General features: G+C 40.9%; 1 protein-coding gene across 4 annotated transcripts in view; it reads right to left on the reverse strand.

The window, feature by feature from the left end:
* Positions 1-3911: 3911 nt before the first annotated feature.
* LOC110535557 (rho GTPase-activating protein 12) overlaps positions 3912-23833 on the reverse strand; it is a 95390-nt gene continuing 75468 nt past the window's right edge. For 2 of the 4 annotated variants that reach the window (XM_036935290.1, XM_036935288.1), the window contains 11 exons: positions 16407-16468; positions 15022-15103; positions 14522-14650; positions 13516-13719; positions 13077-13179; positions 12832-12951; positions 12598-12696; positions 12325-12402; positions 11986-12120; positions 8449-8554; positions 3912-8119 (listed from right to left, as the gene is read on the reverse strand). In XM_036935290.1, the coding sequence (XP_036791185.1) occupies positions 7945-8119; positions 8449-8554; positions 11986-12120; positions 12325-12402; positions 12598-12696; positions 12832-12951; positions 13077-13179; positions 13516-13719; positions 14522-14650; positions 15022-15103; positions 16407-16468 (1293 nt within the window). In that variant the 3' untranslated portion in view covers positions 3912-7944. The remainder of the gene's footprint in view (positions 8120-8448; positions 8555-11985; positions 12121-12324; positions 12403-12597; positions 12697-12831; positions 12952-13076; positions 13180-13515; positions 13720-14521; positions 14651-15021; positions 15104-16406; positions 16469-23833) is intronic. The other 2 variants (XM_036935292.1, XM_036935291.1) reach the window with 1 other exon arrangement.

A 23833-nucleotide genomic window follows, 5' to 3' on the forward strand; every position in this document is an offset into this window, starting at 1 on the left:
GAAAGGCTGCTCATGGCTCATATCAACTCCATTGTCCCAGAAACCCTAGACCCACTGCAATTTGCATACAAATCCACAGATGATGCAATCTCTATTGCACTCCACACTGCCCTTTCCCACCTGGACAAAAGAAACACCTATGTGAGAATGCTATTCATTGACTACAGCTCAGCTTTTTAGTGCCCTCAAAGCTAATCAATAAGCTAAGCACCCTGGGACTAAACATCTCCCTCTACAACTGGATCTTGGACTTCCTGACGGGCCACCCACAGGTGGTAAGGGTAGGTAACAACACACCCCCCACACTGATCCTCAACACAGGGGCCCCTCAGGGGTGCGTGCACAGTCCCCTTCTGTACTCCCTGTTCACTCATGACTGCACAGCCAGGCACGACTCCAACACCATCATTAAGTTTGCCGAAGACACGGCCTGATCACCGACAACGACAAGACTGCCTATAGGGAGGAGGTCAGAGACCTAGCCATGTGGTGCCAGGACAACAACCTCTCCCTCAACATGATCAAGACAAAGGAGATGATTGGACTACAGGAAAAAGAGGACAGAGCACGCCCCTATTATCTTCGATGGGGCTGTAGTGGAGCAGGTTGGGAGCTTCAAGTTCCATGGTGTCCACATCACCAACAAACTAACATGGTCCATGCACACCAAGAAAGTCGTGACTGAGACTGAAAAGATTTGGCATGGGTCCTCAGATCCTCAAAAGGTACTGGTTGCATCACTGCCTGGTATGGCAACTGCTCGGCCTCCGACCGCAAGGCACTACAGAGAGTAGTGTGAATGGCCCAGTACATCACTGGGGCCAAGCTTCCTGAGGAAGGCCCTACAAATTGTTAAAGACCCCAGCCACCCTAGTCATAGACTGTTCTCTCTGCTTCCGCACAGCAAGCGGTACCGGAGCACCAGGTCTAGATCCAAGAGGCTTCTAAACAGCTTCTACCCCCAAGCCATAAGACTCCTGAACACCTAATCAAATGGCTACCCAGACTATTTGCATTGCCCCCCCCCCCCCTCTTTTACACTGCTGCTACTCTCTGTTGTTATCATCTATGCATAGTCACCTTAATAACTCTACCTACATGTACATATTACCTCAACTAACCGGTGCCCCCGCACATTGACTCTGTATCGGTACCCCCCCCCCCTGTACATTGTCTCGTTATTGTTATTTTACTGCTGCTCTTTAATTACTTCTTACTTTTATTTCTTATCTGTATTTTTTTTTTAACTGCATTGTTGGTTAGGGGCTCGTAAGTAAGTATTTCACTATAAGGTTGTATTCGGCGCATGTGACTAATAACATTTGATTTGATTTGTGCATCAAAATAACCTGTCAAACCTTTTCCTAGGCCAAGATTCATAAATTACTGTGTTGTAACTGAGTAACATTTTTGTCTACAATATACACCTTTGGATGTTGTATGATCCATATTCAATGGTCAGCTCCACACAGTGATTTAGTTTATGCAGGAATTCACTGCCGGTCCAATCTGCCCTTGACAATAGTGCAGTCTACGAGCGAATAGTCTATGAGCTAATAGAAGGTGGAATTTAAACCTATTTCATTGATGTTTGCGAGAGCCAGTGCACTCCACTTCAAGCTCGCCGCATGATCAAAGATTGAACACTTCCTAGTCGGTCTTTTGCAGGAAAACCCATTCACTTAAAAAAATAACTAATTTGCCGGAGTACTTCATTCAAAGTGATCCTTTTTGTAAATGTGTGGTCACAGAGTGTGGAAGCGGGAGAGAGAATTAGAAAGCGAGGTGCCGAAGGAAGTGTTTGCAATGCTATGTAAGCTTGTAAGTATTCCAAATGTCATCTGGCTTGTCACCGTTATTAACGAGGTTCAAGCGGCAGTGGTGGATCATTTTCCATGGAAATTCAATGCATTTTAAATAGCAGGCCAGGATTTACATAAGGTAATTGCAGAATGCTGTAAGTACCATAGTGGGGGCTCGTGACATAGATGTTTCTCTCTCTCTCCTTTCAGTAGTAATATTAAGTCTATTAAATAGGCAATAAATACAAGGCAGTCTGTATCAGTACCCCCTGACAAATAATACTAGATCTCCAGATATACATATATTTACCCTCAGCAGGCAGGCAGTGTAGTTCCTGGTAGGGCTATGACATTGTCTGATAGGCCTATGTCAGTATCTGGTAGGCCTATAGTAAAATAATGTCATCATCCAGACCTGGGCTACTGTAGTAGCCCCTGAGAAGGCTGGAGTTAGGTACTACACACAGGGATCTGGGGAAATTAAACACACTGACACATTGATGAGGCGCATAAAGATAGACTGTGGGGCTGGGAAGGAAAAACTAAATGGAGGAGATGGAGAGATGGTTGAGGAAGAAAGGGGCAGACTGCTGTGAGAAAAGATTGCCCAATTAATCTCTGTAAACTGTTCATTTTCCTCTCAGACAATTATTGAAATGCAACTCATTTAATGATAGTACCTTTAAGTTATTGTCCTACACCCATAATCTATGTTATGTTTTCCATACATATTGGAATTACCAGCGCTAGTTAGCCTGAGGTAATAGCCTTTGCGAGTATGTCTGCATCCCAAATAGCTCCCGATTCCCTATGGGCCCTGGTCAAGAGGAGTGCACTACAAGACCCAGCCGTATATCTGTCCAACGATGTCTCTCTACCAGACGATCTCAATACATTTTAATGCACGCTAGGACAAAAACTACACCGAGTCGTGCATGAGGGCCTCCACTGACCAAGGGGACTGGGTGATCTCGCCCTCTGAGTCCGACTTGTGTAAGGTTTTTAATCAGGTCAACACTGGTAAGGCTGCAGGGTCAGATGGTATTCCGGGACGCGTTCTCAGAGCATGCGCAGAACATGCTGGTAGGTATATTCACAGTCCTTTTCAAACTCTCCTTGTCCCAGTCTGTAATCCCTACGTGTCTCAAGCTGACCACCATCATTCCTGTTCCCAAGAACTCTAAAGCTACCTGCCACAATGACTAATGCCCTGTAGCACTCACATCTGTAATCATGAAGTGCTTTGAAAGGCTGGTTATGGCACACAACTCCATCATCCCAGAAACCCTAGACCCACTCCAATTTGCATACCGCTCCAACAGATCCAAAGACTGCGCAACCACAATTGCACTCTACACTGCCCTCGCCCACCTAGATACTAGGAATGCCCATGTGAGAATTATATTTATTGACAATGACTGCAGTTGCAAAAATCCCGGGGCATAGACTACTGCAACTAAATAAAATGATCACTTAGCACTAACTGTGTGTTGTCATTACAGGCCTCCAGCAGAAAATCTTTGGAAAAGACAGCCTGTATCCCCAAATGAGACCCTATTCTGTATATTACTTTGGACCAGAGCTCTATGGGGCTTGGTCAGAAGTAGCGCACTACATAGGGAACAGAGTCTCATTTGGGACTCAGACATAATGGTTATTAAATGTGTGATTCATGAGTCATGGTTAAATTATAATTGTGTGAAGTCCCATTAGCTGTCAATGAGATGTTCACTGTAGCATAGAGACAATTAGCTGCTGTTGATTGGGATGCTAATTGAGACGCCTAGAAAGCAGACTCACATGTTTCTTTATCGACTGATGTTCTGGTCAGAGCCGATATAGAAGGTCCACCTGCTGCTTTCAAACGTTCGTCGGCATATTGTGTTTATTAGTCCAGTTCTGGCCCAGTTTACCTGCAATGGATTTATTTAGCCTTTATACAGGTCGATCCCATTGAGGTAAGAAAAATCTCTTACGAGGGAGACGTGTCCCAAGAAGGCAGAGAATCAGACAGACTTATTACGTATATGACTGTACAGTAGTGAGTTACTACTGTTATCCTTTGCCACCCTTAACAGAAAGTGAAAAAGTTACACTGTTGAGTCTGTCCCATTTAGTTGTTTTTTTTATTAGACATAACAATGTCACAAACAGTAGTTGGTCTGAAAAGTACATTCAAAATGTGCAACTGACCATGCGCCAAAATCCAGATACACTTTCAAAACCACTTCCTCTTTTGTAAGGATCAATACTGTATGTATTCTTGTGGACAATTCAGATTTACAAAATCATGTGGCGATATTTCACTTGAACCAACCACTCACCATCAAAGCATACATACTTGAATTACTATAAGGGACTTTGAACAATGACCATTTTTTAATGTAGGTTGCTGTACATAATATTCAGAGACTTTTTTTGCGTTCTACCTTCCATTGCAATCAATTTTAATTTAATGTAATACTATTTTTCCAGTATAATTTTCTCTCTAGTCCCAGTCCAGTTCATATTAGCTTAGGTAAGCAGAGGGATTATAAAGCAGGCCTAAATAGGGAATAGAGTGCCATTTGGGATGCAAAAATTGATCTGAAAAAGTAATGCTAGGGGTGACTGCTATTCCCTGGCATCCTCATCTCTCTTATCCTGTTTGCAGTAACTCCATGACACAAGAGAAGAAAGGAAGAGAGGGAGAAAATCGCCACTCAACACTTTTACTTACATGTCCACTTTACAAATATGAAGGCCTGTCACTAGCAGAGGCCTACCATACCAAGCACATTAGACTTCACAATGTCACACATCTGTACACATTAGGGAAGATCTTAGGCTACACCCTAAATGGTTCCCTATTCCCTCTATAGTGCACTACATTTGATCTGATCAGATCCATTTGGGACCCGGGCAAAAGTAGTGCACTACATAGGGAATAGGATGCCATTTGGGACATAACGAGTCTTCAGCTTATTGTTCATCATAACATAAAGCAGTTTATTTACTGTTTAAGCCCAACAAACACAGGTTTGTTTGGATGTTTCCCAAAGCCAGTCATGTGATATACTGACCACTGTTGATGATTTCACTGAGGTCAAAGGGTAGATCTGCCAGTTCATTTCCCGAGAATGAATTTTATGGTGAATTATTTTGTCATTATAAAAGTAGGGGAAATATAAGCAATACATATGAGTAATGTCCCATCCAGTTGATCCAGGGGTCCCCTCCAAGGGACCCCATATTTAATACTGATTCTGTATTCATCCATGCCACTGGGGCTTTATGCTGCACATACAATAACATCATAGAAGTCAGAGGTAGGGGCTGTGGCGGTCATGAAATTTTGTCAGCCGGTTATTATCAAGCAAAAGACTGCCCCGTCTCATGGTAATTGACCGGTAATTAACATACAACTCAATTAGCATCTCCAGGCCTCCAGCCTACAAGCCGCTGGCTAATGCATGCCTTTGGAACATCGACACTTAAAAAAAGCCTAATAGATACATTTAATATACACCATCACAAATTCATTATTTAATTTAGTCAGGTCTAAAGAAATATATGTAGAAAATATATTTTAGTTATCTGGCTATGCTCTATGACATAGGCTATAGGCTTGTCCAATTAGCTGACAATATATGGTTATAAGTCCCATGCTATTATTTTATTTGATTGTATAGTAAGAAGAGTATAATTGAACTTAGCTGAATAAAATAGAATGAATATATTTCCCATTACGGCGCGAGTGCGCATATGAAATGTCTATGTTGAGCATAAAAGTGATCATTTGAAACTGGTCCTATATGCTAGATTTAGAGTTATTTGGCAAATTTAACTGTGAATGATACAAACCTTAGAATGACTTAGAAATCAAAACATGTATGGGCTGCATGACGCGACTAATTGATGATTGATGATTGGAGAAAAGCTTGCTCTGTTCCTTGCCTCAGACTGCACAGCTGTTCTCCCATCAAGTGCTTATATTTTCACCCATCAGACTATTTCTCAGTTTAATCTTGTCTTGACCAATATATCAAATTAGTTCCGATTTAGAATGGCCCATTATTAAATGGGCAGGAACAGGAACAGGGGGGAAAAAGACATGTCATCTGTACGCACTTGAACAGCGGAGGCAGCGCGCTTTCCCGACGGTCCGTTTTGTAGGCTACTTCGATTTTTATAGCGGAATTGTGCTTAATATGAGCAGCTGAGAAACAAATAAAAACACTTATTCCTCTACACGCATCAACCACTGTTTGAGGAGCATTCTCTCGCTGCCCGATAGGTGACATTCCGCCCAAACACTGTATGGCATTGGGTCTCCAACCTTGTTCCTGCAGCTACCTAGTGATTTGGTAAACCAAGTGAAATCTGTTCGGGAACATCGCAACGAAACATATTTCCCTAAACTGTCTGCGCGCTCGAGAAATTAATAAAGAAGAGAGAGGAGATGGAAATGCATGGTGGTGAGATATTCTGTATAGCTAAAGGTAATGTGTCACCCAATGAATTATTAAATATTTGTAAAAAAAAATCCCTATTACTAGGCTATTCAAAATCAAATACAAAATCAATAATTGTAGGCTAAACCGCCCTGCCCAATCAATGAACCAACACGTTCTCTCCCAGACTCATGGATATACATGTTGGAGCTTAGCATTAGGTAACCAGTCCTATTCAGTATACATAATAATACAGTCCACACTCAAAAGGCTAGACCAATTATGTACCAAATACATCTTAAATCACTTTTGTTTTATGTTTTTCTGCCATGGTAATATGTGGTAGGCTATGAATTGTATAACAGCAAAATCATCATTTTTATTCAGTTATTTTTGGGGGGCTTGGGCTCATTAGAATATGCATAAGCTCTAATATGCATATGGATGTTTAGAATGAATCATCACCTTTGAAAGCGGTGGCCATTTCGTTGTGTTAAGCTTTGAAACAACATCCAAACCAACCATGTTCTACAATGTTTCAACCGGCTGTTGAACTTCTTTCTTCAAATTGATCATCACAGTGAGGTGAGTTTTACACTGTATAGGCCTGCTGTTTTGATGATAAGTGTTTGATGTGATATTTAAATGTCATTTACATTAAGGTCAGAGTGGTTAGAGGGACAATAGAGCCCAGAGTACCAGGCCATTAGGACCAGATGGTAGTTAGCAAGTTGGGTACTACCAAAGCATGTCCAGAGTGCACAAAAGGAGATTACTGTGACAAAATTGTCACGTGGAATTTTACTGTGGTCATGACTCATGACTGCAGGTGTGGCAGTAATATGGTCACCACAACATGGTCAATGTTCCACAAAACTGAGAATATACAGTTCAGAGGTTAAGCGTAATATTTTTTCCAACACAAAGCAATGAGAGTAGTCTTAATACACACAACCAAGCTTGGTCTTTACTATAACACATGGTAGTAGCAGGATATGGGCTTCCATTGATTTGACATTGAGGGAGAGACCACCCAGCCATTCATTCAGTGGGTAGTTGTTGCTGTTTGAATGATCTGGAGTGGGCTGTGCCCGGCTGATGTGTCTCGACGTCATCAGAGAAAGGAGGAAGTCACTCCGGCGGGCCACATGAATGTATCCCATAATACTCTTCTTCAGTTCCACTCCAGTTCAAAACAATTGAAAGTCTTATTCACCAAGCTCTTGTTGTATGTTGTCTGTTCTTAATGCTGGCCATAGGAATCCAGTGTAAAACAGTTATACCCTGAATACTCAAATCCACTGGATCACATCACATCAAGGGAGATCCATCCACGCCATTCACACTGCACTCCGTCCATTGTCACGGCAATGAAGACACGATCCGGCCAGCTCACCAACCAACAAACCAACCAATCAACACCCTCCTCCTGAAGCAATGGATCCGCCCTGCTACTCACAGCAGGCATTGTAACCAAAGTGAATGAAATCTGTATTTATTTACATCATACTTAGCTCTCTCAAAAGGGTAAGTGCAAAGTCGTTCACTAGCTTCCTTTATTAATCTTTTTATCAAATGAACAATAATTACATTTTTGTTTTTCTTTCTTTAAATTGCTTGGTCCACAGCAGCAATGTTTGAGTCACAAAAATAAGCAGTGTTGGGTTCGACCAGTCACCAGACCATCCTCTTCATCAGGTGTTTCTTTTCTACCTGCCGAAGATGTTCTCATACTCCAGTAAGATGAGCTCAACAATCTGGTTCTGATATACCATGTGAACAGCGATGTTCCCAGTCTCGGTCTCAGGTCTGAGCAGGGTAGGGCCGAAGACGATCGCTACGCTCTGGGTCGTCATTCGGTTGGCCTCTCCATGGTCAATCACCCTGGAGAGACAGGAAGGAGAGGACAGAGTGAGATACAGGGACGGACTAGAAGGAGTAACCAGGCCATTGGGCGAAAGATGGACCAGCACATCTGACATGTTCTCAAACTGCCCTTTGACCCCCTATGGTGAGATAGGCCTATCAATTAGGAAACACAATACATATGTTGGTTGGTCAACAAAGGGTTCAGGTACACGCTGGAGACAGAACTTTACATCTATTATGTAAGCTACTGCTAGTATTCAAAAAACATCACATGCAAAATGCGCTAAAAATACTTTGGGTAATATCGCAGCCTCGCCCAAAATGTAGCATGCTTTTTGCTTTACCTTCTGAGATGTTTGAAGAGGCATTGCATTGTGTCGTGATTCGGTTTTGGCAACTGCTTGATTAAGTCTTTTATTAAGTTTACTCGCTGCTTGTAATCCGAGCATTCTGGAAGAGAGAGAAAGGTAAAACGACACCATTAGTTTCACTGCATAAGGAAAAACACATCATTTACATCAGGGATCATTAACTAGACTTTTTCTTCAGTGGTCAGGGGGCTAGAACATAAATGACAAATCATTGTTAGACTTCAAATTGACTGCAAGAATCATAAACGGATAACATTTGACTAAAACAATCATTTTAAACCTTGCTTACATTTGTAAACGATCACAATTACAGTACCAGTCAAAAGTTTGGACACACCTACTCATTCCAGGGCTTTTCTTTATTTTTGACTATTTTCTTCATTGTAGAAATCATGTAGTAACCAAAAATGTATTAAACCAAATCAAAATATATTTTATATTTGAGAGTCTTCAAAGTAGCCACCTTTTGCCTTGACAGCTTTGCACACTCTTGGCATTCTCAAGCAGCTTCATGAGGTATTCACCTGGAATGCATTTCAATTAACAGGTGTGTCTGGTTAAAAGTTAATGTGTGGAATTTCTTTCCTTCTTAATGCATTTGAGACAATCAGTTATGGTGTGACAAGGTATGGGTTGGTATAAAAAAGATAGCCCTATTTGGTAAAACACCAAGTCTATATTATGGCAAGAACAGCTCAATTAAGAAAAAAGAAACAACAGTCTATCATTACTTTAAGACATGAAGGTCAGTCAATCCAGAACATTTCAAGAACTTTGAAAGTTTCTTCAAGTGCAGTCGCAAAAACCATTAAGCGCTATGATGAAACTGGCTCTCATGAGGACTGCCACAGGAAAGGAAGACCCAGAAGTTACCTCTGCTACAGAGGATACGTTCATTAGAGTTAACTGCACCTCAGATTGCAGCCCAAATAAATGCTTCACAGAGTTCAAAGTAACAGACACATCTCAACATCAACTGTTCAGAGGAGACTGCGTGAATCAAGCCTTCATGGTCGAATTGCTACAAAGAAACCACTACTAAAGGACACCAATAAGAAGAAGAGACTTGCTTGGGCCAAGAAACATGAGCAATGGACATTAGACCGGTGGAAATCTGTCCTTTAGTCTGTTGAGTCCAATTTTATGATATTTGGTTCAAACCGCCGTGTCGTTGTGAGACGCAGCGTAAGTGAACGGATGATCTCCTCGTGTGGTTCCCACCGTGAAGCATGGAGGAGGTGTGACGGTGCATTAATGGTGACACTGTCAGTGATTTATTTAGAATTCAAGGCACACTTAACAAGCATGGCTACCACAGCATTCTGCAGCAATCTGCCATCCCTTTTGGTTTTCGCTTAGTGGGACTATCATTTGTTTGTCAACAGGACAATGACCCAAAACACACCTTCAGGCTGTGTAAGGGCTATTTGACCAAGAAGGAGAGTGATGGAGTGCTGCATCAGATGACCTGGCCTCTACAATTACCCGACCTCCACCCAATTGAGATGGTTTGGGATGAGTTGGACTGCAGAGTGAAGGAAAGTCAACAAGTTCTCAGCATATGTGGGAACTCCTTTAAGACTGTTGGAAAACCATTCCAGGTGTAGCTGGTTAACAGAATATCAAGAGTGTGCAAAGCTGTTATCAAGGCAAAGGGTGACTACTTTGAAGAATTTAAAATATATTTTCATTTGCTTAACACTTTTAACACTTTGTTGGTTACTACATGATTCCATATGGGTTATTTCATAGTTTTGATGTCTTCACTATTATTCTATAATGTAGAAAATAGTCAAAAATAAAGCAAAACCCTTGAATGAGTAGGTGTGTCCAAACTTTTGACTGGTACTGTATCTCTCCATTATAAAACTGGTTGTTTGGACCCTGGATGCTGATTGGACAAGCAGCGTTCCTAGTCCTGTTGTAAAGGCCTTCACAGGCACACTAGGCCTGCTTACAGTTCCATCTGACAATTATCACTGCATCCCATAATAATATCATGCCCATGTTTCTGTATGAATCATCTCTTGTGTTGATCTCAACTCGCAAATGATTTCCCCTTGCTTCCAGCCTAACATTTAGGTTGGTACAGCAGGGGTTAATATAAGCCTCGCTGTCTCCCTGTCCGACCACAGAAACAATGTTTCACTTTGGAATTTCCATCTCTGTACCATAGGAGAGTGAACGGTGCCCAGACGAGACCATTTTTTTTCTGAGCCAGGCGAAATCACGCATCTTCATTATCCTGGACATATCCAAGTAAATGCAAATAGGAAAAAAAAGTTCAAACAAACTAAGATGCAGCTCGTGTGCTGTCATTCCAGGTTCAATGTTTGGCGTGACTCAGTTAGCTGAAGTTGGCTAGTGACAATAACGTTACCCAGCCTGCACAGCAAACATTTTGTTTAGAACGGACAACATGTCTGTAGCAGCATGACCAAAACAACTAACAACTAATGAAACTGTTTAATTCATTGTTATTTGAATATGTTGGTAACAGTTTTGTAAAACCAATAAAGTATCATGAATACAGACAGTCACAGGTAAATAAAACAATGCTGTTTACTTGTGACTGTACTCATGATACAGCACTGCCTCTTGTGCCTTGTTGCTTAATTGTGCGTGGGTATCCTTTCCAAAATTAAAATCACTTGGAGCTGATTTGCTGGTGTTTTTACCGTCTTTGAACCCTGATTTACATTATCCTAATTGAATAGGGTGAATTCAAATGATAAGGGCGCCGTCTTGTGGACACATTTCAAACAGCAAATATTTGGAATCACTTAAACCTAGTGGTAAATTGAGCGTGAAGTCTTAATGGACATCGTCTTTAGGTGAACCATCAAACCTTAATATAGCTATTAGAAACAGTGGCTCAGTAGGACAAGCACACAGTAAAGTACAGGGTTATACAACACAGTAAAGTGCAGGGTTATACAACACAGTAAAGTACAGGGTTATACAACACAGTAAAGTGCAGGGTTATACAACACAGTAAAGTACAGGGTTATACAACACAGTAAAGTGCAGGGTTATACAACACAGTAAAGTACAGGGTTATACAACACAGTAAAGTACATGGTTATACAACACAGTAAAGTACAGGGTTATACAACACAGTAAAGTGCAGGGTTATACAACACAGTAAAGTGCAGGGTTAGACAACACAGTAAAGTGCAGGGTTAGACAACACAGTAAAGTACAGGGTTATACAACACAGTAAAGTACAGGGTTATACAACACAGTAAAGTGCAGGGTTATACAACACAGTAAAGTGCAGGGTTATACAACACAGTAAAGTGCAGGGTTATACAACACAGTAAAGTGCAGGGTTATACAACACAGTAAAGTGCAGGGTTATACAACACAGTAAAGTACAGGGTTATACAACACAGTAAAGTACAGGGTTATACAACACAGTAAAGTGCAGGGTTATACAACACAGTAAAGTGCAGGGTTAGACAACATAGTAAAGTACGCTACAGTGTAGTTAAGTGTGTTACTACTCACTGATGGCGTTGATAAAGTCGTTGAAGGAGTCGTAGGTGAAGAGTGGTTCAGGCAGCTCTCTGAAGAACATCTTCAGGGCTCCCGTGGTGACGTGGATGTCCTCCCACTTACTGTCCTCCAGTTCTAACTGTTCATCTAGGATATAGAGACACAGCTTTTAAGACAAGAGATCATGGTCTGTTCAAGAATTGAGAGTCACAACACAAGTTAATGTTGGACTGACTGACACCCAAACCTTTTACAAAATGACTATATATCCAGTACCTATGTCACTAACCATGTACCAAAGCTAGTGGAAAAAGCTATAACATCATATCATTGAAGGGAGTTAAGCCCTACCGTGATTCACAGCGAAGCGCAGCTTCTGTATCACAGCTAGATTCCCACTCACTCTGTATATGCCATCTATACTCAGACCTGAGAGGAGAGGAGAGAAGAGAGAGAAAGAGAGGGGAGAGAGAGAGAGAGGCATTATAACTCGTGTTTGTGACTCAGCACACAATCATCATTACAAAAATCTTGACATATCATCTCTGAAAAAATTCTAATCATAACTCAAAAGACAGAGAGAGGGAACAGATAAAGGAACAGAGATGTATGGCTCGTTCATACCTGTGGTCTCCACGTGGTCGATGCACGTGGTGACAAAGTTGGGCACTGACGTGTTCTCCCTCTGACACAGGCTGCTCAGACTGCAGCCAAACACCTGGTCTGAGAAACAACACGGAGAGACGTCAACTTACAATGTTTCGTTACCAAGGGGTTTATCACTGCGTTTAGCTTCCTCTAGTTGAGGACAGCAGTAGGTCCATTCTCGGGAACCCATAACCAAATCTCCATCCACACCTTTAATGTATCCCTTGTCCTTGACGGCCTGGTAGGTGGGTCGGCGGGTCAGGAATTTCTTCAGCTTCACTCTAGTCTTTTTCTGGTCAGTGGAGTCCATACTTATAGACGTCTTCATCGCTGAAACCACATGGAAGGAAAAATGTCTAAACAGGTACCAAGAGGGCATTTGGTGACAATACCTTCTAAGATCACTAAAAAACACGCACAAACACACCCTCTCACAGCGTATTTAGTCAAGGCACCTCTGTTTTTCTTGGAGTCTCGGTGGTCCTTCTCCTTGTCTTGTTTCTCTGCCCCGGGGGACTCAGGCATGTCCTCCTCTATGGCCTCATCTGACTCCCATGCCTGTCCCCACACGCAAACGCACACACACACACACACACACACACACACACACACACACACACACACACACACACACACACACACACACACCTTCCGTTAGGGAAGTCAACCTGGACCAGTTCTACCCTCTATTGGAGGGATGCGGAACTGAACAGATAAAAATAAATGAATATTCAGAAGACCCTCATTACAGAGATTCTAGAGCGTCATTGGCTTGTACTATACTTTGCTAGTCCCTCTGACGGACATCTAAACAGAGCAAGTTAGTGCAGGATTTGATTATGTTATAGGTGTGGTAGTTACTAAGCTCTGGACTGAAGAGAGAGGTCCACTCACATGTGTGCTGATGGTGTCTGTCAGGGCTCGGTACCAGTCGTTGATGACGCTGTCAATCTCTGATTGGATCAGCAGCTCCGTCCCCTGACGGGTCTTCAGTTCAATGACGTGCTTCTTGCTGGACTTATCCTTGGATGCCCAATCAACTGACCCCCCTCTGAGATCCACAGTGAACTCCGGCTTCGACTGGTTACCCACAAACTTCTACAAGGAAATAATTCAACATTCAGACAAATCAGATGAGTTTCCAACTCAAGGATAGTAATAGTGGTAAATCTTTCATGAGTATTTTTCACACAGTTGTTATTTCAAGTTGCATTAAAAACAACCAAAGCAGTGTTACAAGTTACTGTGTTATAGTTACACGTCGTTATTAACCGCTACGTTGACTTGAAGATAAACCACGGGTGATCTTATTCACACCACTGTGTTGCAAGCTGAACATTTAGTACTGTACGGGGAAGTTCAACTGTTATCATTTTTTGTTGCTGTACTCAGTAGGTTAGTATTGTATGCATATCAACAACACCTCTATCTAGGCCAGTGGTTCCCAAACTGTGGGGCACAAGGGGGGGGGGGGGGATTACCTTAGAGAGCTATTTATAACTTGTCTGAAATGTTCAGATTTACTAGCCCATGTCAGGTTAAGTTTTTTTAATTTCATTTTTTTTTTGCCCATAGATAGTTTTTTTATCACTCAAATATCATATGAATACACATTAGACATGGCAAAATGTATAGAATTGCAAAAAAATAAGCTTTAAACCTGCAAAATGATCTCCACCAACAAGAGGGGTGTGAACAGTTTGTGTCATGAACAGTGATGGTGCCCATAGAAATAGGAGGGCGGGGGACCCAGAGGAAACGCATCCCCCTACATCCCTTGGTCAACCAATCAGGCTAGGTTATGAGTAGCAGGCAGGGGATAGGGCGAGGGGATAGTGTGAGCATGACGGACAGGCAGGGGGACAAATGGAACACATGCACAGGGACAGAGGAGACATACAGTGGCAGCTGGGGCACGCCCATGGACAGAGTGGACATAGGAGACAGCTGGGCAGGGCTTGACCGAACGCTTCCAGTTGGCCAGCAGAGTGAGCAGCAGCTCAGGGATGGAGCCACTACGGTAGTGCGGCTTTGGATGAGGAGAGGAAAATAATAGAGTAAGAGGAGAGGAGAAGGATGGCAAATGAGAAATATAGAGTCACAGACAGATGAAAGAAGAAGGGACAAGGGAAACAGAACAGATCGAAAGACCTATGGTGCAGTAGCACTACTACTAAATGGAGATAGACAGCAAACCAGGTCGTTCTTAGGCACTAAAACTACCACCCTCTTCTTGAGGTGAAAAACTCTTGCAGGTTATTGGAAAAGTAGGGGAGGTATTCAGCTCTCATTTTTACATTTTTACATTTTAATTAACTGAAGTCAGCTGTACAAACTGTACAAACCACATTTGTTTTAACCCAAGGTGGTTCCTAACAAGGCGGCTGATGGGGTACGTACCCAGCTGGTGCCACTCCCCTGTCCTTTAGCGAAGAGCAGTGAGGAGCCCTGGAGTACTGTCCACGAAGATGTCCAGTTCTTCCTGTTAGAACCACGTCACAACACACCCATTTATCAACCATAAACCACGTCACATCTATTTAAATCAACCATCACAATACAACCCTTTATAAAACCATCAACCATGTCAGAACACAACCATTTATCAACCATAAACCACGTCACATTTATTTACCATCACAACACAACCCTTTGTAAACCACGTCACAACACAACCATTTATCAACCAGTCCCAACTAGTGTTGCAAAGGTACCGGAATCATTTTGGTAATTAACAAAAAATATATGATAATCTATCGTAACTTTGGCAATGTTAACTTGAATAACTTAGGCCGTCACTGTAAATGAGAATTTGTTCTTAACTTAACTGACTTAACTGACTTGCCTAGTTAAATCAAGGTTAAATAAAAACATTTAAAGACCTAATTAAGTTTGGGTTTCCTCTCTCCCTTTTCTTAGACAAGTAAGGCAAGGCCTGTTTTCTCATGTCCTAACTCTGCTGCTGCCTCCGCCGCATTGTTCTCAACACCATTATGTTGCTTAACTTTGCCATTATGCACATAGCCACATGGTCTAGGAAAAGGTGCCAATTCAACAGCACACTGATGTGTTTCAGAACCGCGGACAGCGACCACTATCCAACGTGGGAGAAAGCGCATTTGTTATAAAATATTTTTGTGTTTCACCATTGTTATTACGTAATTTAACCATACACAATTTAAGTCGCACATATCTTAGAGATGGACTGCGCCATCCCCACAGCCTCCACAATGGATCAGTCCACTCAGATAGGCGCAAATCACACCATTGTACACCATTATTATTAGCATTCTTTTGCTACTGCTCGACTATAGAAATCTCGGTCAACCAACAGCCTATCGACCAAACAATCGTCCAGTTGACTAAATGAGGTCAGCCCTAATATTCAGGATGCTTTACCATTTTGTCATTGTATTTGATTTATTTTTTAACTCATCTTTACATATTTTACACAGAGGGCCAGATATTGCTACAGACACCTGTGATAATCTAAATGACCCAAAACGGCCACTAGATGTCTTGTTATTGAATGTCATCTATCTTTGAAAGATAACAAAATTCTGATAGTTTACCGGCAAACGTAAAACGTTTCCAGTGAGATACCCTACTTTTGCAACTCTGGCTCCAACACAAGCATTTATCAACCATCAGTCTGTCCATTATATCAACAAAGAATCAATGGCATTGTTTTGTTTGTCTGTATGATGCTGTATTGTCCTCTTACTTCCACATAAGATAATGACAATGTTTTCTAATCTATATGATCTTTGTACAGTATGTTTTACCTGACTTTCTTGCCATTCTCAGTGATTTTGGTGACGTTGAGGACTCCACACTTCTCAGAGGGCTGTGGAGGGAGACAGACAGGGGACATTAACACAGTCAGACTGGCATGCCTAGTTAAATATATATATTTTTTAAGACCCAAGAAGTACACACACACACACCACAAACACCCACCCACCCTCACAGCAGGGGAGAAGGAAAACACAGCCAGCGGCCGTGAGATACAGAAAAAAGATTAGAACAACATAATTAGGCTCATGACTTGAGCACACACTAACACACACACACACACACACACACACACACACACACACATGTACACACACAATGACAGACACACACACACAAAAATAAGAAACAGGGCAGTAAAGGGTGTGATGCCCATGCAAACAGACATGTTACATTGTACCACCGATAGGCTGGGCTACAACACAGACGCACAATCTATTGATTCAAACGGTTCGTTATCAATGGTCCCACAAGGTGAAAGACAATACCGTAACAGAGAAACACAACATAAACTAAAAAGGAGACTGGACAGTAGAAAAGGATGTTGGCCACGGTAGCAGATAGAGACAGAAAGAACACATGCAGGAGAGAAAGAGAGAGGTTTGGGCGATATACTGTTTATACCGGGGTATTTCAAATTACCAACGATATGATTTAATACCGTTAAATGTACAGTTGAAGTTGGAAGTTTACATACACCGTAGTCAAATACATTTAAACTTCACAATGACTGACATTTAATCCTAGTACAAATACCCTGTCTTAGGTCAGTTAGGATCACCACTTTATTTAAAGAATGTGAAATGTCAGAATAATAGTAGAGAATTATTTATTTCAGCTTTTATTTATTTCATCAAATTCCCAGTGGGTCAGAAGTTTACATACACTCAATTAGTATTTGGCAGCATTACCTTTAAATTGTTTAACAAAGGTCAAACATTTCTGGTAGCCTTCCACAAGCTTCCCACAATAAGTTGGGTGAATTTTGTCACATTCCTCCTGACAGTGCTGGTGCAACAGTCACATGTGTAGGCCTCCTTGCTCGCACACACTTTTTCAGTTCTGGCCACAAATGTTCTTGAGGTTAGGGTGTTGTGATAGCCACTCCAATACCTTGACTTTGTTGTCCTTAAGCCATTTTGCCACAATTTTAGAAGTATGTTTAGGGTCATTGTCCATTTGCAAGACCCATTTACGACCAAGCTTTAACTTCCTGACTGATGTCTTGAGATGTTGCTTCAATATATCCACATAATTTAACTGCCTCATGATGCCATCTATTTTGTGAAGTGCACCAGTCCCTCCTGCAGCAAAGCATCCCAACAACATGATGCTGCCACCCCCGTGCTTCACGGTTGGGATGGTGTTCTTCGACTTGCAAGCATTCCCCTTTTCCTCAAAACATAACAATGGTCATTATGGCCAAACAGTTCTATTTTTGTTTCATCAGACCAGAGGACATTTCTCCAAAAAGTAATATTTTTCTCCCCATGTGCAGTTGCAACCCGTAGTCTGGTTTTTCTATGGCGGTTTTTGAGCAGTGGCTTCTTCCTTGCTGAGTGACCTTTCAGGTTATGTCGATATAGGACTCGTTTTACTGTGGACATAAATACTTTTGTACCCGTTTCCTCCAGCATCTTCACAAGGTCCTTTGCCGTTGTTCTGGGATTGATTTGCACTTCTCGCACCAAAGTACGTTCATCTCTAGGAGACCGAACGCATCTCCTTCCTGAGCGGTATGACGGCTGCGTGGTACCTTCAGGAGTTTGGAAAATGGTCCCAAGGATGAACCAAAAATTCGGAGGTCTTGGCTGATTTCTTTTGAATTTCCCATGATGGTCAAGCAAAGAGGCACTGAGTTTGAAGGTAGGCCTTGAAATATATCCACAGGTACACCTCCAATTTTTTTTGAATTTTCCAAGATGTTTAAAGGCACAGTCAACTTAGTGTATGTAAACTTCTGACCCACTAGAATTGTGATACAGTGAATTATAAGTGAAATAATCTGTCTGTAAACAATTGTTGGAAAAATTACTTGTCATGCACAAAGTAGATGTCCTAACCAACTTGCCAAAACTATAGTTTGTTAAAATAAAATTGTGGAGTGGCTGAAAAACAAGTTTTAATGACTCCAACCTAAGTGTATGTAAACTTCCGACTTCAACTGTATATTTATATTCGTAATGTTTTGTATACTTATATATATATTGAATAATAAAAATATAGGATTAGGGGCACCCCCAGATTAAGTGGGTACGTGCTTTGCCACTGCTTATACTGAACAAAAATAAAATAATTTTACTCAGTTACAGTTCACAAAATGAATCAGTCAATTGAAATAAATAAATTAGGCCCTAATCTATGGGTTCACATGACTGGGCAGGAGCGCAGCCATGGCTGGGAGGGCATAGGCCAACCCCCTTTGGGAGCCAGGCCCAACCACTGGGGAGCCAGGCCCAGCCAGTTGGACGTACTGACAGATTCTCTAAAATTATGTTGTTGGCAGCTTATGGTAGAGAAATTAACATTCAATTATCTGGCAACAGCTCTGGTGGACATTCCTGCAGTCAGCATGCCAATTGCACGCTCCCTCAAAACTTGGAGACATCTGCAGCATTGTGTTACATGACAGAACTGCACATTTTAGAGTGGCCTTTTATTGTCCCGAGCACAAGGTGCACCTGTGTAATGATCATGCTGTTTAATACCTTTATTGATATGACACCTGTCAGATGGATGGATTATCTTGGGAAAGGAGAAATGCTCACTAACAGGGACGTAAAAACCATTTGTGCACAAAATGAGAAAAAGTCGCTTTTTGTGAGTGTGGAACCTTTCTGGGGTCTTTCATTTCTGCTCGTGAAACATGGGACCAAGCCTTTGCATGTTGCGTTCATATTTTTGTTCAGTATAAATACATCCTGCAATTCCAACCGCAAAATCTCTTTGCTTAGATTTTAAGCCTCAAAATACAACTTGCCTAGCTAACAGCTAAACGTTCATTTTTGACTTAGTTAATTCTAATTATATTTCAGAGACTCCACATGTTGTCATTGAAAATGTGAATGTTATTTAACAGCAAAAGACAAGAACAACACAAGATATTACATTAAATTGAAAATAAACAAATAAAATAAGAGTTACATATAGGAAAGACGCCAAGGGACAACAGAGATACTAGTTACACACTTCATATACACAGTACAGTTAAATTAGGAGAGGAGCAGTGGGGGGGAAAAACATACTGTAACATTTTTAAAGTTAAACTTGCTTTTGGCCTGAGTAACCTCTGCTTGTAGAGGACGCCACAGTCGCACTATACATAACTCAGAAACACATTCAATCTGTTTTTGGTTTAGGTACCGTGAAGAAACCCGTTAGTGGCGTGTCTGGTGGGGTATGTATGTCTGTTTGAAGTGTATGACAATAGATTACACAAGTGGTTTGGCATTTTTAACACACAAATATTTATTAAAATTACTACATGTAGTCAATTTCTCCTCATCCATGAAAGACTACCATGCATGCTGTTGATGTTAGTTATGTGTGTCCAGTTAAAGGCAAGGTATGCTGCTTTTTTTTGCGCCAGCTGCAGCTTGGCTAGTTCTTTCTTTGCTGCAACTGACCATATTACCGGACAGTAAACAAGATGGGACAAGATCAAAGCCTGATCAACTAGTACAGTTGATATTGTCAATATGATTTGACCATGATAACTGACCATCCAATGTTACTCCTAGGAGTTCAGCTTCTTCAACGTGTTCAATGGTCACACCCTTTATAAACAACTCCAGTTGAGGTTTAGGTCTTAGAGAATGCTTTGAACCAAATTCTTCCTTGCTGAGTGGCCTTTCAGGTTATGTCGATATAGGACTCGTTATACTGTGGATATAGATACTTTGTACACGTTTCCTCCAGCATCTCCACAAGGTCCTTTGCTGTTGTTCCGGGATTGATTTGCACTTTCCGCACCAAATTACGTCCATCTCTAGGAGACAGAACGCATCTCCTTCCTGAGCGATATGATGGCTGCGTTGTCCATGGTGTTTATACTTGCAAACTATTGTTTGTACAGATGAACGTGGTACCTTCAGGCATTTGGAAATTTCTCCCAAGGATGAACCAGACATTTCTACACATTTTTTTCTGAGGTCTTGGCTTATTTCTTTTGATTTTCCCATGATGTCAAGCAAAGAGGCACTGAGTTTAAAGGTAGGCCTTGAAATACATCCACATGTACACCTCCAATTGACTCAAATGATGTCAATTAGCCTATCGGAAGCTTCTAAAGCCATGACATAATTTTCGGGAATTTTCCAAGCTGTTTAAAGGCACAGTCAACTTAGTGTATGTACATTTCTGACCCACTGGAATTGTGATACAGTAAATTATAGGTGAAATAATCTGTCTTTAAACAACTGTTGGAAAAATTACTTGTGTCATGCACAAAGTAGATGTCCCAACCGACTTGCCAAGACTATAGTTTGTTAACTAGAAATTCGTAGAGTGGTTGAAAAACGAGTTTTAATGACTCCAACCTAAGTGTATGTAAACTTCCGACTTCAACTGTAAATGTCCTCTCACTGCCATAAATTATTAGTACCTGTGGGAATTATATGTTTTTCCACATTTAATTTGTTGCTTGACAGACTTTAAGGCACTTGCTGTGATTGGGTACCATAGCTTTCTGACTGACATGCCAGGGAATAGTAGTTTCACTCTGAGAAATATCCCATTGGAGTCACCTAAAATGAAGGCCATGGGATGCTCTGCCTGTGTGCTGCTGTTCTGGGCTGTGGCGTTAGAGTGCCATTCTCTTACAAGGTGTCTGCTAGCTCTTTCAGTGATGTAAACTCATGTATAATGGCTTGTGAAAGTATTTACCCCCTTGGCATTTTTCCAATTTTGCCTTACTACCCGGAATTAAAATGTATTTTTTGGGGGGTTTGTATCATTTGTATCGCTACATAACATGCTTAACACTGAAGATGCTAAATATTTTTTTATTGTGAAACAAACAAGAAATAAGACAAAAAATAGAAAACTTGAGAGTGCATAACTATTCACCCCCCCCCCCCCCCCCAAGTCAATACTTTGTAGAGACACCTTTTGCAGCAATTACAGCTGCAAGTCTCTTGGGGTATGTCTCCATAAGCTTGACACATCTAGCCACTGGGATTTAGGGTCATTGTCCTGCTGGAAGGTGAACCTCTGACCCAGTCTCAAATCTCTGGAAGACAAACAGGTTTCCCTCAAGAATTTCCCTGTATTAAGCACCATCCATCATTCCTTCAATTCTGACCAGTTTCCCAGTTCCTGCCGATGAAAAACATCCCCACAGCATGATGCTTCCACCACCATGCTTCACTGTGGGGATGGTGTTGGGTTTGTGCCAGACATAGCGTTTTCCTTGATGGCCAAAAAGCTCAATTTTAGTATTTTCTTACCAGAGTACCTTCTTCCATATGTTTGGGGACTCTCCCACAAGCCTTTTGATGAACACCAAACGTGTTTGATAATTTTTTTATTTAAGCAATGGCTTTTTTCTGGCCCCTCTTCCGTAAAGCCCAGCTCTGTGAAGTGTACGGCTTAAAGTGGTCCTATGGACAGCTACTCCAATCTCCGCTGTGGAGCTTTGCAGCTCCTTCAGCGTTATCTTTGGTCTCATTGTTGCCTCTCTGATTAATGCCCTCCTTGCCTGGTCCGTGAGTTTTGGTGGGCAGCCCTCTTTTGGCAGGTTTGTTGTGGTGCCATATTCTTTCAATTTTTTTAAAATAATGGATTTAAATGGTGCTCTGTGGGATGTTCAAAGTTTAGGATATTTTTTTATAACCCAACCCTGATCTGTATTTCTCCACAACTTCGTCCCTGACCTGTTCGGAGAGCTCATTTGTCTTCATGGTGCCGCTCACTTCTTGGTGCCCCTTGCTTAGTAGTGTTGTAGAATCCAGGGCCTTTCAGGAAAGGTGTATATACTGAGATCATGTGACACTTCGATTGCACACAGGCAGACTTTATTTAACTAATTATGTGACTTCTGAAGGTAATTGGTTGCACCAGATCTTATTTAGGGGCTTCATAGCAATGAGGGTGAATACATATGCACGCAGCACGTTTTCTATTTTGGGGATTTTTTTTTTTAAACAAGATATTTTTTTCATTTCACTTCACCAATTTGGAATATTTTGTGTATGTCCATTACACGAAATCAAAATAAATATCCATTTAAATTATAGGTTGTAATGCAACAAAATAGTGCAAGGCACTGTATCGAGGACAAGTGCAGCTTCTAAGCCTTGAATCATTACGGTGTCATTGGTGTAGGTGAAGAGTCGATTATCAGGCTCCTGTACATCAAAAACCAAGATATTTGACAATTGGTGATTCTCTCTTTCTGACATGGCCAAAGTGCCTACATGAGGCAGAACACCAAGCAGCAGTATGCTCTCTTAAAAAAATTTAAAAAAAAAAAAAGATTATATATATATATATATATATATATATATATATATATATATATATGTGTGTGTGTATATATATAATAATAAGATTTTGTTCTTAACTGACTTGCCTAGTTAAATAAAGGTTTAAAAAAATAATATATATATATATATATATATATATATATATATATATATATATATATATATATATATATATATACATACATACATACACACACATACATATACACACATACATATATATATATATATATATATATATATATATATATATATATATATATATACACATACACACACACATATAAATATATATACACATAAATATATATATATTATTTTTTTTAACCTTTATTTAACTAGGCAAGTCAGTTAAGAACAAAATCTTATTTTCAATGACGGCCTAGGAACAGTGGGTTAACTGTCTGTTCAGGGGCAGAACAACAGATTTGTACCTTGTCAGCTCGGGGGTTTGAACTTGCAGTCCAACGCTCTAACACATAGGCTACCCTGCGAAAGGTCAGAGATTGTATTCTTGTCTCTAATTAGGGTATAATCAGCAAACAATGTCTCTGGATTTTCCCTCAGCAGCCTTTTCTTGTAATGCTGTTTAGAATGTTCAGAGTTCTGTTCTGCTGGTGGATCAAATGGAATGGGCCAAGCTCCTCCTACTGTTGCCATTGTTATTTATCGAATTTGAGCGCTGAAGCATGCAACTTTTTAAATAGCGCACTTTTTAAAATGAAAATATAAAGCTATTAGATGTGTAATTTAGTGTAATTAACACTGTACACACAAATTACAATGTCCAGAACAATCCTCTCTCACCTTTATTTCCTTTTTTGTTTGTTAATGTTGGTTTGTTTCAATGCCGCTCTTCCCTTTAGAAATCCTCCATAAATCCTCCAAATCAATTCATTTTCTGTTGGTTTTATCCTCTATTTCCCCTCATT

Source organism: Oncorhynchus mykiss, chromosome 11 (genome assembly GCF_013265735.2).
Source record: "Oncorhynchus mykiss isolate Arlee chromosome 11, USDA_OmykA_1.1, whole genome shotgun sequence".
NCBI lineage: Eukaryota > Metazoa > Chordata > Actinopteri > Salmoniformes > Salmonidae > Oncorhynchus > Oncorhynchus mykiss.